This window comes from Rana temporaria, chromosome 1, assembly GCF_905171775.1.
Source record: "Rana temporaria chromosome 1, aRanTem1.1, whole genome shotgun sequence".
NCBI lineage: Eukaryota > Metazoa > Chordata > Amphibia > Anura > Ranidae > Rana > Rana temporaria.
This window is the reverse complement of record NC_053489.1, coordinates 356,326,243-356,344,102: the sequence shown is the minus strand read 5'-3', so window position 1 is coordinate 356,344,102 and position 17,860 is coordinate 356,326,243. Positions and strand designations below refer to the sequence as shown.

General features: G+C 41.6%; 1 protein-coding gene across 3 annotated transcripts in view; it reads left to right on the top strand.

Moving 5' to 3' along the window:
• The first annotated feature begins 7,303 nt into the window (after positions 1 to 7,303).
• KCNN1 (potassium calcium-activated channel subfamily N member 1) overlaps positions 7,304 to 17,860 on the top strand; it is a 237,724-nt gene continuing 227,167 nt past the window's right edge. Inside the window, exon 1 of one of the 3 annotated variants that reach the window (XM_040321348.1) lies at positions 7,304 to 8,274. In XM_040321348.1, coding sequence (XP_040177282.1) covers positions 8,245 to 8,274 — 30 coding nt within the window. In that variant the 5' untranslated portion in view covers positions 7,304 to 8,244. Of the gene's footprint in view, positions 8,275 to 11,536; positions 12,037 to 17,860 lie in introns of those variants that run through there. The other 2 variants (XM_040321355.1, XM_040321353.1) reach the window with 2 other exon arrangements.

Sequence of the window (17,860 nt, the reverse complement as noted above, 5' to 3'; positions counted from 1 at the left end):
CTTCCCCTGTAATACCTGAAACGGTTGACCAAGCTGAACCCTTGTCAGGCATTGTAGCTACCTCCAACACCCCAGCCTCTGCATATGTCACTAAAGATGACTTGGCTACTTGATAACTAAAGATCGACTTTCGCTAAGCAGGAACGGCCCTAGTTGTATCAAAATTTCGATCCATCGATGGGCAGCTTAATCCTTGGATCACACCTTATGCCTTTTTTAGTGCGTTTTGCAGAAATGCACCACAGTCCATTTAACATACATTTTGAGCCGTTGTGTATTTTAGAAAGGCTCAGGGCCTTTTTTCCCCACAGCATACTGAGTTTTATGTGTTATAGACTTCAATGAACCCGAATCCAAAATTAATGTTCAAAAACGCAAAACACACCAGAAAACGCATAGGTGTGAACCTAGGCTAAGATTGGAATTCCCCTCACTTTGGGTAGGTGTTTCCAAGACAAGAATTTAAATGAGGTATGAAATATCAGCAGGACACAGAAGCATAAACCCCCCCCCCCCCCCTCACCAACACACAAAGACAAACACACACGTATGCTATATTTTATGCTTTTTTATATTTTTTTTAACAAGGTTGGTCTTTATTGCAAAAGCATAAGCATTGTACATGACAAATCACTCTGGGTAAGAGCAGAACAATGCATACAGTCCACAAAAGGAAAAAAGTAACAAAAAACATGGATCGAGAGGACAAAAAATAGCTTACAAAATTATAAGGTACACTTGTAAGAAAAGGAGGTCATACATGCTTTTTTATATTTAACTTTACCAGGTGTCTTTAGACTGGATGATGGCATAGGGTAATTTTCTTTCCACAATGATGTCATCTCCATTATCTGCACATCATTGCACATGAATGCAGGGCACCACGTTGATGCCCCCTTATGGCAAGGGTACTCACCCATGTAAAGGCCTTCCAAAAGAAGCATAAACAACTTTTAACATTGATGTGTGCATTAATGATAGGACAAATAGTTATCTTAGAGCTAAACTCTTTTTTTTTTTTTTTTTAAACATTGATGGCAGGTAGGTTTTTATTGCATAAGGGACTCTGTTTGGCTTTCTTCTTATCTGCTTGACAGCAATGTTTTTTTAAATGTACACTGAGTCACGCACACATAGCTCAGGGTACAATCCTGGCATCTCCTAGGTGTTGGGATGAATTACCTCATGTGTGCATATGAAGAAGTTATATCATACCAATTGAAATGGCTGAAGACAATGAACCAAGAAGAAGAGAGGGAGAAGATGTCAAGAGCGGCAATGGAACATCAAGTGCGAAGCCATCACAGCACTGCAAGAGATCGCTTTGAGAGGGAGGTCTGCAAAAAAGCTGCACATACTTGCACAATTATGGAAAAAACCCTGGATATAGGCAGCAGAGTTTAAGGGGTTGTAAAGCTTCGTGTTTTTTCACCTTAATGCATCCTATACATTAAAGTTAAAAAACACCTTGCACTCTCCGGCCCCCCAGCTCCCCAGTTTTACTTACCTGAGCCCCGAATCTCCGTGGGCGCGATCCTGCGCCGCTTTCCCCCAGCTTGAGGCGGCTCTTCATTGGATGATTGATAGCAGCGCAGCCATTGGCTCCCGCTGCTGTCAATCAAATCAATGACGCGGTGCGCCAGGGGCAGGGCCAAGTGATACAGTCGGCGGCCATAGCGCTTCCCAGAAGGGGGTTAGCTCTTCTGGGGAGGAGCCGAGACAGCCGTCGAGGGAACCCAGAAGACGAGGATCGGAGCCAGTGGAGGTAAGTATGACATGTTTGTCATTTAAAAAAATTAAAATTTCTAATGTTAAAAAAAAAACCTTTACAAACCCTTTAATCATATGGGAAACGAATAAAAAAATATAATACTGGAGTGAAACAAATACACATAAAATAGATACCATCTTGGAATAATGTGAAGGAGGGATTTGAAATAGGGTCTGATGAACGCAGTTAGAAAAGGGATGTGTTTTTTTTTTTGCACAGATGTTGAGAGAGTTAATGTGATGGTAATGTTATAAGTGTTCTTTTCGTGTTGTATTATGTGAAAAAAATCTGTAGATTTTTTTCAATCAAACAAAAAATCAACAAAAAAACAACACCAAAAAAAAACCCCCCAAAAAAAACAAGGCATTTCCCAGTTCTGCCTAGTGACATGACAGAAAACTACTGGTCCCAGTGATCGGGAACAATGATCTCTGTCAAGTTACAGTAAGTCCATCCCCCTACAGTTAGAAAACGCTGAGGGAACACACTTAACCCCTTGATCGCCTCCTAGTGTTACCCCCTTCCCTGCCAGTGTCATTTTTACATTAATCAGTTCATTTTTATAGCACTGATCATTGTAAAAATGTCACTGGTCCCCAAAAAGTGTCATTTGGGGTCAGATTTGTCCGCCACAATGTCGCAGATCGCCGCCATTACCGGTAAAAACAATAAAAAAAATAAAAATCCCTTAATCTATCCCATAGTTTGTAGATGCAACAACTTTTGCACAAACTAATGAATATACGCCTATTTTTTTACCAAAAATATGTAGAAGAATATATATCGTCCTAGACTGATGAATACATTTGTTTTTTTATATATATTTTTTTGGGTGTGTATTATTGCAAAAAGTAAAAAAAAAATTTCGGTCTTTTTTTGTTTAAAGGCGCAAAAAATAAAAATCGCAGAGGTGATCAAATACCACCAAAGGAAAGCTCTATTTGTGGGAAAAATAGGACGTCAATTTTGTTTGGGTACAGCATCGCTCGACCGCGCAATTTTTAGTTAAAGCGACGCAGTTCTGTATCGCAAAAAAAATGCTCTGTGCATTAATGGGGGAAAATCCTTCCGGGGCTGCAGTGGTTAAAGTAGGCTCAAGCAGACAAAATTATATTCTTTTAGTGTGCAGAAAAGCATATGCAATGGAAATGTTAAATTGTGCTGCAGTAATTAGGAATATTTTGTTGGTACACTGTTATATGTGTGCAGTGTATATAACAACAAAGCACAGATTTGTTTAACCACTTAAGCCCCGGACCATTATGTAGGTAAAGGACCTTGCCCCTTTTTGCGATTCGGCACTGCGTCGCTTTAACTGACAATTGCGCGGTCGTGCAACGTGACTCCCAAACAAAATTGGTGTCCTTTTTTCCCACAAATAGAGCTTTCTTTCGGTGGTATTTGATCACCTCTGCGGTTTTAATTTTTTGCGCTATAAACAAAAATAGAGCGACAATTTTGAAAAAAAAAACAATATTTTTTACTTTTTGCTATAATAAATATCCCCAAAAATATATAAAAAAACTTTTTTTCCCTCAGTTTAGGCCGATACGTATTCTTCTACATATTTTTGGTAAAAAAATCGCAATAAGCGTTTATCGATTGGTTTGCGCAAAATTTATAGCGTTTACAAAATAGGGGATAGTTTTATTGCATTTTTATTAATATTTTTTTTTACTTCTAATGGCGGCGATCAGCGATTTTTTTCATGACTGCAACATTATGGTGGACACATCGAAAATTTTGACACTTTTTCGGGACCATTGTCATTTTCACAGCAAAAAGTGCTATAAAAATGCACTGTTTACTGTGAAAATGACAATTGCAGTTTAGGAGTTAACCACTAGGGGGCATTGTAGGGGTTAAGTGTGACCTCATATGTGTTTCTAACTGTAGGGCGGTGGGGCTGGACGTGTGACGTCACTGATCGTCTTTCCTTATATCAGGGAACAGACAATCACTGACACTGCCACAATGAAGAACGGGGAAGGTGTGTTTACACAGACCTCTCCCCGTTCTTTAGCTCCGGTGACCGATCGGGGGACACCGGCGGCGATCGGGTCCGCGGGTCCCGCAGGCGCGGTCACGAAGCTTCGCACCGGGTCGCGAGCGACCCCACGGCTGGGCTTAAAGAGACACGTACAGGTGTGTGATTGTACCCCGCCGTGCCATTCTGCCGATGTATATCGGCGTGAATGGGTCCTTAAGTGGTTAAAGCGGTTGTAAATGTTAGTTTTTTATTTTCTAAATAGGTTCCTTTAAAGCGGAGCTCCACCCTAAAGTGGAACTCCCGCTGATCGGAACCCTCCCCCCCTCCGGTGTCACATTTGACACCTTTAATGGGGAGGGGGGTGCAGATACCTGTCTAAAGACAGGTATTTGCACCCACTTCCAGCCACAGTCTTCCAGCCACGTCACCTCCTGTCCCCCCCCCCCGTTGTGTTCTGGGAACACTAGCTCCCAGAGCACAGCGGGAGCCCGTCAGCAGGCGCATCGCGACTCGCGCATGCGCCGTAGGGAACCGGGCAGTGAAGCCGGGGGGCGCTTCACTTCCTGGTTCCCTCACCAAGGATGGCAGGGGGGGCTGCAGAGTGACGAGCGATCGCTCGTCCTCTGCTGCGGATGGCGCTGGACTCCAGGACAGGTAAGTGTCCTAATATTAAAAGTCAGCAGCTGCAGTATTTGTAGCTGCTGGCTTTTAATAAAAAAATTTCAGCGGAGCTCCGCTTTAAGCTAATGCATTGTTGGTTCACTAACATTTTCCTTCCATTTCCTTTCTAAATGTTTTTTTTCTTTGTTTTCTCTGTCTGAATTTCTCACTTCCTGTTCCTCCTCAGTAAGCTGTCTTGGCTGACTAACCCCCAGCCAGAATGGCTCAGATGATGGGGGCAAACTTACTGAGGAGAAACAGGAAGTGAGAAATTCAGACAAAGAAAAAAACATTTAGAAGGGATGATGCGAAACCATGAAGGAGATGTGGCGGGTAAATGAATGGCGGGCAAGTCTCGCTACCTTCTTTCTGCCTATGGTTAAGTCTGATGTGAAAAAAAAAGGGAAATCGAAGGAAAAGGTAAGTGAACCAACAATGTACTAGCTTAAAGCGGGAGTTCACCCGAAAAAAATACATCGCGTCATGAGTAGCCGAAAGAAGCCGAACGTCGGTGCGGCTCTATACAGCGCCTGTGCACCGACGTTCGGATACTTTCGGAAAATCGTGACGCGTTGTATGCGACCGTCGGAAGCCTGTCAATCAAATAGGAACGCCCAGTCCCGCAGCCCATACCGGCTGCGGCGGAGAAGATCTCTCTCTAAAACGGTACGTACTGATTCGATTTAAAAAAAAACACCCGATTCCCCTTGACAAAATGAGCCTCAATCTAATGTTAAAAATTAAGGGCCAGATTCACAGTACAAGTACGCCGGCGTATCTACTGATACTCCGGCGTACTTTCAAATTTGCCGCGTTGTGTCTTTAGTTTGAATCCTCAAACCAAGATACCACGGCTTTTGGCTTCGATCCGACAGGCGTACGGCTTCGTACGCCTTCGGATCGTAGGTGTAATACTTTGGCGCCCGCTGGGTTGAGTTTGCATTGTTTTCCGCGTCGGGTATGCTAATTAGCTTTTTCCGGTCGATTCACGAAGGTACGCGCGGCCGTCGCATTCTCTTACGTCGTCGCTAGTCGGCTTTTCCCGGCGTATAGTTAAAACTGCTGTTTCGTGGCGTATAGATAGGCTTGCCATGTTAAAGTATGGCCGTCGTTCCCGCGTCGAATTTTGAATTTTTTTTTTGCGTAAGTCGTCGGTGAATAGGAAAGGACATAACTCACGTCTACGTTAAAAAAATGACATTGGTGCGACGTCATTTCGCGCAAAGCACGGCGGGAAATTTCAAAACGGAGCATGCGCAGTACGTTCGGCGCGGGAACGCGCCTAATTTAAATGATCCACGCCCCTACCCCGATCATTTGAATTGGGCGTGCTTGCGCCGGAGGGATTTACGCTACGCCGCCGCAACTTTACAGGAAAGTGCTTTGTGAATCAAGCACTTGCCCGTAAAACTTGCGGCGGTGTAACGTAAATGCGATACGTTACGCCGCCGCAAATGTACCTGAATCTGGCCCTAACTTTTCGGGTGAACCTCCACTTTAAAGGAACCTATTTAGAAAATAAAATACAAACCTTTACAACCCCTTTAATTCTCCTTTAAGCCCCTCCCACTGCCACAAGAACTTATTTTTTTGTTCATCCCAGGGTGCCCCAGGCCTTTCATCATTCTAGTAATGCTCACATTTTGTTATTGTGTTTTGAGTTTTTCATTGTAAAGCAAGCGGATTACTTGTTCTTAGTATTGTTATTGTTTACATAACATTTATACTGCTTAAATATATATTTTTTTTACATTATAATAAAAGTTTCTGTCATATTTCAGGATGTCAGTAAAAAATGTGTTCCATCAGTAAAAATATAAATGTGTTGCCATTAAAAAAAAAGTTGCAGGAGGTTGCTAATCCTAGACATGAACTCTGATGATAGGTGACAGCGATCTACCCCTATTCCCACCGGCACTCAGCCCAGGAGGACTAAGGGGGAACAGTATACCTGCAGCAAATAAATTATTATGTTATTGATTGTGAAAAAAATAAAAATAAATGAATTAATATGTTAATGATTTTGCTTTTTTATATAACCACGGCATTATTAAATGAATGCACCACCCCTAATTAAAGTGCCGCTCCGCCTACAGTGGCTTTCTGTACCCCAAAAGGTGTCCATGAAAACTTTTTTTAAATGTTGCCAACTATGCTGGAAGAACACTGTTGCAGTCCAGGGAGAGTATCAGTAAAGTCTGGTGGGGGACTCTGTAAGGACTGGTTAAAAGGGGGTGTTATTTGAGATTTACATACAAATATTCTGTTTATATTCCCATAAATTGTAAAAATAAATCTGCCCTGTCTTTATTAAATGAACACATTTCATAAATAAATGTGATGTTGATTTAAGAGAACTTTCTCAACCTAATCTGTAAATATATTTTGTATTCCTAATTTCGGGTTCATATTTCATGACTCCAAGCAACCCATATTCGTATATATAAAGTCACTGATGTGTGTTTTTTTGCAAATGCATAAATGCAGATGACATTGATTATGCAACATAACAAAAAACATGGATTTGCACAGAAACCTCACACCAGTGAAGCGTCTTATGCAGCACAACCAGGACATAAAGCAGTTTACGTAAGAAGCAGGTTGTCGGTTACATGGATGAGTGCATTTGGCTGCTTGCATTCATGCTTCTATTGTAGCTTTTAACCCTTTGATAACAGAAAGCATCTGAGATCACAGCCAAATCTCTCTGCTGCTGCTGCTGCAGAATGTGTGTGTGTTTGTAGGGGAGGGTTAATGACCATTCATGTTCTAATGCAGTTTTCTCCTTTAAATATGGGTGGGGCGTGTAGTACACCAAAGACACCATAAGGATAGTTGTGGTGTAAACAGCCAATCAGGGTAGACCCATTGGAATCCAACATACTCCAAGAGGAGGAGAGCCAGCAGCAGAGCAGAGATGGGATGCTGCAGCAACACAGGGCTGTCCCACTGCAGAGCAGCTGCAGAGCACAGAGAGCTGGCACCAGCCCTTCTTCAGGACCAGTTGGCAGGTAAAGGGATCTGAGAACTGACCTCTGTCCCTGTGGAAGCAGTGTTGTCCTAATGTCCTTCACCATCATGAAATCATGTGAAAATGTCACTTAAGTGTCTTTCCCATAGCTGTGCAGGTGCAGAGGAGCTGTCCTTCAGCACAATGCAGCATTTCTATGCAGCTCTGTTCTGGTCCCCCAGCAAGAAAGGAGTAGATTGCCTTTCACAGCCCACTCTATTATAAGCAAACAGTGCCTATGTACAGCTATGAGCTGGCAGATGATCATAAGTCAAGAAGAGTCCCATCCATCTGCGCACTGCAACGAGCCAGCCAGTCTACATCACTGCTCATCACAGCAATGTGCTGTATTATTACCTGCAGTATCAAATCTGCAGAAGTAGGGGGTGTCTACCAAAACCTCACATGATACCCAAGTAGCAGACCGTAGCCAGAGACTAGATCTCTCCACCCATAGCAAGCAAAGCATGTATGCACCCAGGTCACCCTTTGCTATCTTACCAGCCAGCTGCATGAGATAAAGCCTTCCTCTGTCTGTTCCACTGCCAGGCTCTTGACAATAGTGTTACCCGTTGGAATAAGGAGGGGAGGGAGCATGGGGAGAGAGGAGACATTGCAGCATTGACCAATCTACAAGACCAGGGTGGGCTCCTCGGCTGCAGCAGTGCGGCGAATGCCACAGAAACTTCTCCTCTGATCTCTTCGCCACCCTGAACCCAGAATGAGACGCCAAAAGGAGAAATTAGTATAATATTACCATCCCATGTGTTGGAGAATTGTGTGTCTACCCTGAGATGCCAGAGAATTAACCCTATGTGGCTTGGTTTCCAGTTCGCAGCATGGGTAAGTGGGTGCATTATGGGGATGTGTGGGGTTAACTTGAGCTGAACTGATTTATTTTTATACATTTTTTTGTAGCAGTTTTTTTTTTTGCAATCAAATTAGTGCTTACGCAAATTTTTGTGACTTTCTGCATTGAAATATATCTGTCCAGGTATGGACAGTTGGCATGTGCCATAGAGGAGTCTGCACCCAGGGCACATCTTGCACAGGGTGAAATGGATGCATAATTGATGAGTGCAGAGGGAGACAATCTTGGGGATGTGATGTATGCTGGTACTGGCTAACGGCCGCTATGTCTCCACAGGACATGTGATGAGATGCAGAAAGTTGCAAGTGTGCAGCTGCCAAGCTAGAGGCTGAAGAATTGAATAACAAATTGATTACAAGAATTATACTCAGTGCAAGAATGCAGTTGGCATGGGGTATAAGAAAGGAAAGGGGTAATGTGAAAGAAGATAAACAGCTCTTTATTTTTTTCTTAAAATTGTAAAACCATGTACATCCACATCCTTGATCCAGGCAATTAATATATATAAAAAAAAAACATATATTGTGACTACTAAAAAAGTATTCCTTAAAAAATAAAATAAGTATATGTATATTGACATAAAATCAAATTGTCCACTGGGATCTCACCAATGTTGTCATAATGGCGCAGGATCATTTATCAAATTAAGAAAAACATTGAGTCTCAGCTGATCAAATATATCCAACTCCTTGTGTTAAAGAATGGTACTGCTGTAAAACACAGTATAACACATACGGTAGATCTGACAGCCGAATGGAATGGATTGTATTCCAACAGTTTTTTAAACCTTCTCCGCCGTATGGATATGGGGGGCTTAGTCCCATTGACAAGCTTTCAGGGATCCGGCCGGCTTTCAACTCCTTCACACATGGGGGGGAATCTGGCACATGCTGTGCTGGAAAGTAAGTCCACTGCCTTGGCCACAGATGGAGGGCAACCGCGTGCAGCAATAATCGACAGGAAGTGCCTGCATGACGTCATTTTCACCCAGACGATCAGATCGACATGTTTTGGGAGCCTCCTTTTTTTAAATCTCTTCTGTGTCCACAGTGCCTCTTTGGAGACTTTGGTATTAACTCTTTGATAGGCCTGCTTTTTTAATCTTTTATGGTTCAAGTCCTAATAATAATTCTATGCAATAAACAATATAAGTATCACTATATATAGGCACGTCCAGATTTTTATTTACCTTCTGAGCATATCTTTTGTTTTTAACAGCATATCACATCCTTAGACTCAAACACCATCTAAAACTCATATTGTGCTCATCGCCACCCTTAACTGATTTTTTGAGTCTTTTCAAATAGAAAATCTAAAACCAATAACCAAACATACCCTTTATTTCAGCACATCTAATTCTTACATTAAATTATGTCTGCAATCAATATACGGCTCATCTCCATCCTTAGCTGAATTTTTTTATTTTTTATTCTCACTTTTTAACAAAGCCAATTAAAAAAAAAAAAGAAAGAAAAAAACTGGTGAAGATAAATAAATCCATGATATTTTTTAATACAAAAAGTTACTTTTAAGGTTATATTGGGTTAACTGAAACAAACCCACTTTGTGACCCTTTCCAATTCTTTGATACTTTTTCCACTGCCTGAAATGTAGTGCCATCTCCTATTGAATTGGTATAAAAAACGGAGAGAGGATGCTTCTTCTTTCCTAATAATATATTATGAACATATTTCTCTACCTTCAAATTAATTTATGATTTTAATTTATGGTTTATTCTATGTATTCTTTATAGCATAACATTTTAAACTTTAAACCAGAGGGGAACTCTTTGTATGCCTGTACACACTTGGCCAATAAATTGACTCTGATTGACATTGAAGTACGGTATATAAAATACTTCCTCAGTGTCACAAGTCATTATATTCCAGTAATGAAGTTTCATCTCTTGCCATGGCTACTAAATCGTTTTGTTTTTCTAATTCACCCCCAACTTTCTAGATAGTTTACAAACTATGTACCAATCAGATTATATAAAACCACATACCTTCCATAACTGACTTACAATGTCTTTAATTTATTTTTTAATTTCTCTCTTTATTTTGTATAGCCAAGGCTATTTTCAATCCCAAAGTTGGCATTGTCTGGAATTATAGGGCCTAAGACTCTATCCCCTTTAAAATGATCTCCTAATGATTTCTTGCATGCAATTAGATGGGGAGTTAACACATAGAAATAATACAAAATCCATATTTTGCGTATCTCCACCATTAACTATTTTGTTTCCTTTTTTAATCAGGGTATCCTTTGATTTTATTCTACTCTAACTCAGTATTTCTCAACTAGGTTTCAATGGAAACCTAGGGTTCCACCTGAGGTTGCTAGAAGTTCCTTGAGCTATTAGCAATGGTGGATTTATCTCCCAACTAACTACACTGACCACCCACCATTGCAAGCATGAGGTTTTCTACTAACCACCAATGTAAGGTATCACTTCTACACTGACCACTAATGTTAGATGACACTACCAATTTAACTGCCTGTCCTACTTTTCTGGTAACAAAATTGTTTCCCCTTGGTGCCAAAAATGCTGGGTATGCCATAATATGTATTCTCTTTTTTTTTTTAAACGTTATCCGCTTATCAATTATGCTTATTTACCCTTAGAGTAAATACATTTTTTTTTAGCAGGGGTCCCCCAAGAATCTGAAAATTACTCCAAGGGTTCCTCTGGGGTAAAAACTTTAAGAAAGGCTGCTCTAAATGCTTTTGTGCTTCTTCATTATAATCCTGCTACATTTCCTTCTAAGACATGAACAGGCTTTTAGGAACACTCATCAGCCACTTCTGTGTGTGGCAACTGTTGGGCAAGATTTAACTATTTGTATAAAAAATGTGAAATGTAAAGCTCTAAAACGTTCACTTCTCATGAACTGTAGGTGTGGGAATAAAGGTTCCAATGATTCTAATTTAGACATGTCAAAAAGGATTCCAATAAATCTTCACACCTCTCCCAAACTGAAATGACGTTGACAATGTACCTCTTCCATAGATACATTTCATCTTATTTAGGGGCAATGAGCATTTATCTTCGGAAAACATTTCACAGCTTCACAACCTCTATTATGTTCAATAATCATATAGAGGGATGTTACATCTAGAGTACCAATGATTCATCTCTCCTCCCATTTTTAACTGACTATTTAGAATGTGTTTGTTATCTTTTTAAATAAGAGGGGTCTATTGCATATATTCCTAAAGACATCTGTCTATATACCACGACAGTCCAAAAGACAAGAACTAGAAGTCTAAGATCTTATACATTTTGGTAGATAGTAAAATCCAGGAATACAGGGAGAGTTCCCATTATTAGATCTCCCCACCCATAGCAAGCAAAGCATGTATGCACCCAGGTCACCCTTTGCTATCTTACCAGCCAGCTGCATGAGATAAAGCCTTCCTCTGTCTGCTCCGCTGCCAGGCTCTTGACAATAGTGTTACCCGTTGGAATAACGAGGGGAGGGAGGGCTGGAGAGAGAGGAGACATTGCAGCATTGACCAATCTACAAGACCAGGGTGGGCTCCTCGGCTGCAGCAGTGCGGCGGATGCCACAGAAACTTCTCCTCTGATCTTTTCGCCACCCTGCACCCAGAATGAGACACCAAAAGGAGACATTAGTATAATATTAGCATCCCATGTGTTGGAGAATCGTGTGTCTACCCTGAGATGCCAGAGAATTAACCCTATGTGGCTTGGTTTGCAGTTTGCAGCATGGGTAAGTCAATGACGAGGCTGTGTTGCCATGATAGGGGTTAACTGAAGCCAAACTGATTCAGTCTTTTTTTTGGTTGCCCATGTGGCCTGGGGAGTTTGACAGTTTTTGGTCATCTAATCAGTGTTTGCAACAAATTGTTGTGACTGTCTGCATTGAGTTGTATCCATCCAGTTATGGACAATTGAGATTTGCCATAGAGGAGTCTGCACCCAGGGCACATCTTGCACAGGGTGAAAATAATGCATAATTGATGAGTGCAGAGGGAGACAATCTTGGGGATGTGATGTATGCTGGTACCGGCTGGCTCCAAACGGCCGCTATGTCTCCACAGGACGTGTGATGAGATGCAGAAAGTTGCAAGTGTGCAGCTGCCAGGCTAGAGGCTGAAGAATTGGATAAGAAATTTGACTAAACTCAGTGCAGGGATGCAGTTGGCATGAATAATGCATGGGTTATAAGAAAGGAAAGATAGTATTACTGAGAGGGAGATTGTCTGTCTGAGGGGAAGGAAGGTGCAGGAATTTGGGGGTGAGTGCTCTATAAACTGCTAAAAAATACATCAGTTTGCTAGTTTATGCTATTCCCTCTGTATTACAATGCATATGGATGTTCAATGAGAAATGAATGAGATAATGCAGTGCAGGAATGTGTTTGCTTGTGTTTGGATAGCATCATGTTTATGTCATTCGTTTTCTAGAGAATCAATGTGATGTGAAGGTCTGTGGCTGCTCTGGTCATTAGTGTCTGTCTGGATGTATAATAAGCTCCAGCTTGTATTTACTGTATTAGAGCCCAAAGCTATCAATGACCCTAAGATTCAGTCATGACCTTTCTTGTGTCAGGCTGCAGCCTTATAACATCCATGCATCCAGATATGACCAAGACTATTTTACAGATGCCACTCTATGGGGGTTTTTCTTGTGACACCAGTGTAAAGGTTCAGCCTACAGAGATGATATCGCACTTCCATGATTTAATAGGAATGTGCAGTTGTGTTGACTGTAGATATATAGTGAATGGCGTTGTACTTACTACAACCTGAGCTTGTTTACACCTTATCATTTCAAATTCATTGCGTCTTATGTAATCAGGAATCCCTGTAAAATGATCCTGTACACTCATTTAATAAATGTTTCAAGCTTTGCGATGGCTTTACTTGTTTTACCCCCCTTTTGTATGTTTTGATTCATCTTTTTACACCCTGGTGTAATTCACAAGACAGTTCACATTGTATGTTCCGGTAGAATATCGACTATGACTGCTTTAAAAAATTGCAGGGATGCCTTTAGGATAACTGTTTAAGCCAGTGTTGACAATGACATATCTAATATTTAGTAAGTAAATCAAGTATATAAAGAAGTGGTGTTTGTCCTTAAATTGCTCACATTTGGGACGCCTATGTATAAGGAGCTTTACAATCAGACCCTTGAAGGATAATTTTTCTCTAGGCTAGTAAACACACATTAGTTCAGTTAATGTCACACATTGTCCCCATAGACTATGACCTGGGGCACCATATTACCATAAATCAACAAGCAATATCTGACAATGACATGGATATTTCTAACCAACTGTGCATTTTCTTCATCTGACATCAGTTTTCCTATAAGTCACTTTTTCACTCCATACACAGATGGCACAGTGTTTGCACCAAAATCATTCATATCAACAGCAACCTCATCCCTTCATTCATGGATAGTTATTTACTAGCATAAGGACATGTACGTGTCAGGTCGCGTACACACGGTTGGTCCAAACCGATGAAAACGGCCTGAAGTCCAGTTTCATCGGTCCAAACCGACCGTGTGTACGGCCCATCGGTCTGTTGTCCTTCGGACAAAAATGAGAGAACTTGCTTTAAAATCGAACCGATGGACGGCTGACCATCGGTCAAAACCGATGGTTAGTACACAAAAGCATCGGTTCAAAACCCGCGCATGCTCAGAATCAAGTCGACGCATGCTTGGAAGCATTGAACTTCGTTTTTTTTCAGCACGTCGTGTGTTTTACGTCACCGCGTTCTGACCCGATCGGTTTTTGAACTGATGGTGTGTACGCACATCAGACCATCGGTCTGCTTCAGCAGTGAACCGATGAAAGCGGTCCGACGGACCATTCGCATCGGATGGATCGACCGTGTGTACGCGGCCTCAAGCTTTGATCGAAGGGGAATTGTACCTAAGGCAGGAATACACTTCTGCCTATGCAGTAACAAACCACTTTTCTATTACTGCTTCAACATCAGGTGTATTCAGTACTGCAGAGCAAAGATTAATTAAGTTTTATAAAAGTGTAATAACTTACACAAGCAAATCAGAATCCAATGCACTACAGTCAGTGGATTTTATGATTGCATGTTTATTTATTTTTTTACCTTACACAATAAGACTGAATGAGCCCTTTTTATCACTGCTGATGTTTTCTTTGTAAACCTAAAAAGGACAGTTAGGCGCAATCTCACATTACAATTTTCTAGTGTACGTCCCAAGAACTTCCTGTAATGCCTTGTACACATGGTCGGACTTTTGACCGTGCAAAAGTCCTCTGTGAGTCCGTCAGAAGTCCGACGGAAAGAAAGAGAGCAGGTTCTCTATCTAAGGTCCATCGGACTTCCGAAAAAAAAAAAAAGCCAGATGGAGGCTACACACGGTCGGACTTTCCTAGAAAAAAAGCATGTCAGACTTTTTTTCTCTGAAAATTCGGCTGTGTGTACGAGGCATTAGTGTTCTCTATCATAAATTGGTGCCGTGGCACAAAATTGCAAAAAAATACATATATGTATGATTAATACAACTGTACTGTACTGTAAATGCCTATTGAAAAGTAGCTCTGTATGACCACAACACCTTTAAAGAGACCCTGTTGTGAGACTTTTCATTTCATCAGCAATCATATAGCACCTTCTAGTGGCTGGTTGTTTATCCAGTTCTAGCCTGGGGCCCACAGTAAATAGTATTTAGCAAGGGGGGAGGGGGGGGGGTCCAAGAACCTCTCCAGCTCCAAACTTCATGGCCTAATGGCCATGTCAGTGAGTATTCACACAATTGCCTGTGAGAGACCCTGATTACAAGCCTGGTCCATCAGACATGCCAGATGCCCGGACCCAAAACTCACAAGATCACAGCATTTGAGACACATGGGTGTTGATTTACTGAAGGCAAAGACACTAGGGGAGATTTACTAAAACTGGAGCACTCAGAATCTGGTTAAGCTCTGCATGGTAGCCAATCAGCTTCTAACTTTAGCCTGTACAATTAAAGTGGAGTTCCATCCGTTTTTGTTTTTTCCAAAAATCTTTAAAAAAATAAAAAAAAAGATTGAAAAAATGTGTTTTTTATACCCACCTGAAAGGGCAGTTGCTCTGCGGAAGTAGCTCTTCTGCCTCTTCTTCCACCGCGGTGGATCTTCTGGCTCGTCCTATGTCGCTGTGTCTTCTTGTGAATGAGCCGCGCTGCCTTCTGGGAACTGTGTGTATCCCAGGAGGCAGCCTCCCATTCACAAAGCACTGTGCGAGACGCACATGCGCAGTAGGAAACGGGCAGTGAAGCCGTAAGGCTTCACTACCTGTTTCCCTTAGTAAGGATGGAGGCGCCAGGACCGAGCGATTGCCGTCGGGGGACCGACATCGCGGGCAACTAGGACAGGTAAGTGTTCTTATTAAAAGTCTGCTGCTGACTTAAAAAAAAAAAAAAATCGTGGGTGGAATCCCGCTTTAAGCTTTGACAATGAAACCTGGGAGCTGATTGGTTTACATGCAGAGCTGCACCAGATTTTGCACCATGCCGTTTTAGTAAATAACCCTCATTGTGTACTTTTGAAAGTGTAATTGCACTCTGCAAGTGCAGTTGCTCCAGAGCTTAGTAAATGAGGTAAGGTTTTACTTTACAAAGAACACTCAATCACATGAAAGGAAAATAAAAAAAACAGAATTTTTGCATGCATGTAATTAAATAATGGAAGTCAGCATAGCTTCTGCTCATTTACTAAGCTCCTGCAGAGTGCAACTGCACTTTTAAAAGTGTACAGTCTATTTGTCTTTAGTAAATGAACCCCCTGGTCTCACTGAGAAGCCTATCTTACCAAAGCCAATTCAGCTGCACCGTCTTTTCGCCAAGCTACCACCTGTTCCTGACTAAGGCTCCTTTCACATTGAGGCGTTTTTCATGCGGTACAGCGCTAAAAATAGCGCTGCTATACCGCATGAAAAAATCCTGCCCTGCAGGCTTCAGTGTGAAAGCCTGAAGGCTTTCACACTGAAGCGGTGCGGTAGCAGGACCGCTTCAAAAGTCCTGCTAGCCGCATCTTTGGAGCGGGGTGTTTACCGCTCCTATACTGCGCCTTCCCATTAAAATCAATGGGAAACCGCGGTAATACCGCCCGCAATGCGCCTCTACAGAGGCGCATTGCGGGTGGTATTAACCCTTTTTCGGCCACTAGCGGGGGTTAATACCGCACCGCTAGCGCCCGAATATCGCGGTAAATACGACGGTATAGCGGCGCTACAAATAGCGCGGCTATACCGTCACCGCGGCTCCACTGCCCAATGTGAAAGCAGCCTAAGTCAGTCTCTATCTTTGCTTCCTAGGTGAAGGTTTACCCATAGTTCCATAGAGATTAAGCCACTCAGCCCACATCCTCCTTTAACTCTTCTTTAATGTGCAGAAACTTTATTAGAACAGTCCATAGATAACATGATTTCATAATACATGGCTATCCAAATCCAGATTCCTTTTACACTTAACGTGAACAAAAAAAATATTACAGCACCACTAAAATTATACATTTTTTATATTCAAAGTAGACTCCATCCATTCATATCTCCATGCTTTATTTTATTGATAAATCACTTTATAAAACACCCCCTAATGCCGCGTACACACGATCAGGCTTTTGCCCGACCAAATCCCTATGGAATTCCGACGGAATTCCATCGGAGAAAAATAAAATATGTTCTATATCTAAACTCCGATGGAATATATCGTAATTTCCGATGAAAAAACTCCGATGGGGCTAGACACGTTCAGAATATCTGATGGAAAAAGTCTGTCTGTCTTTTTCCATCGGAAGTTCCGATCGTGTGCATTACATTTCTAGCCATGGCCCCTTTTGAGTAAGGTAAGATGATTCATGTAGCATTTACTTCCTGGAATATGCCCTTAGTTCAGGCATGCAGGCAGGAGAGTGAAGGAAGGATGTGCTTGGCTGAAAAAGCCACATTCTCCCCCTCCTCCAGATCAAAGAAAAAAAAATGCTCAAGAAGACTCATGGGATGAATGACATCATTTAGGCTTTGGCAGGGTGTATTTGATTTACATCAACTCGATTTAAATCACGATTTATATTACGATTTCAATCACGGTTTATATCACGATTTAAATCACTAGTAAAAAGGCTTCATTTAAATCAACTCGATTTAAATCATAATATTTAAAAAAAAAAATGTTATCTCTGTCCTGCAGCAGCTCCTCCTCTGACCCGCTGTTGATTCACTGACAGTCCCATTCACTTTAATGGGACGGCTGGTGATGCGGCAGTGACACAACAAGGTGAGGGATGTGGCGGCAGCAGGTGAGTGGATGCCAGCTAACAGGTGCTGTCATGATGGATCTGAAATGACAGGTGCTCTTTAAATATAAGGACTCACTCTTACTGGTAGTTTAAAAATTAAGGTTTCCTATTTAGAATAATAAGCTGTCAGGTTAGTACAATTTGTAGTGTACATAGATTTGCAAAACAATGGGATAAAGGAATATTCCTGAACTTTGTTTTATCTCATGGTAGCTGTGAAATTGTGTGAATGCATCATGTTCTCAGCTTGCAGAGC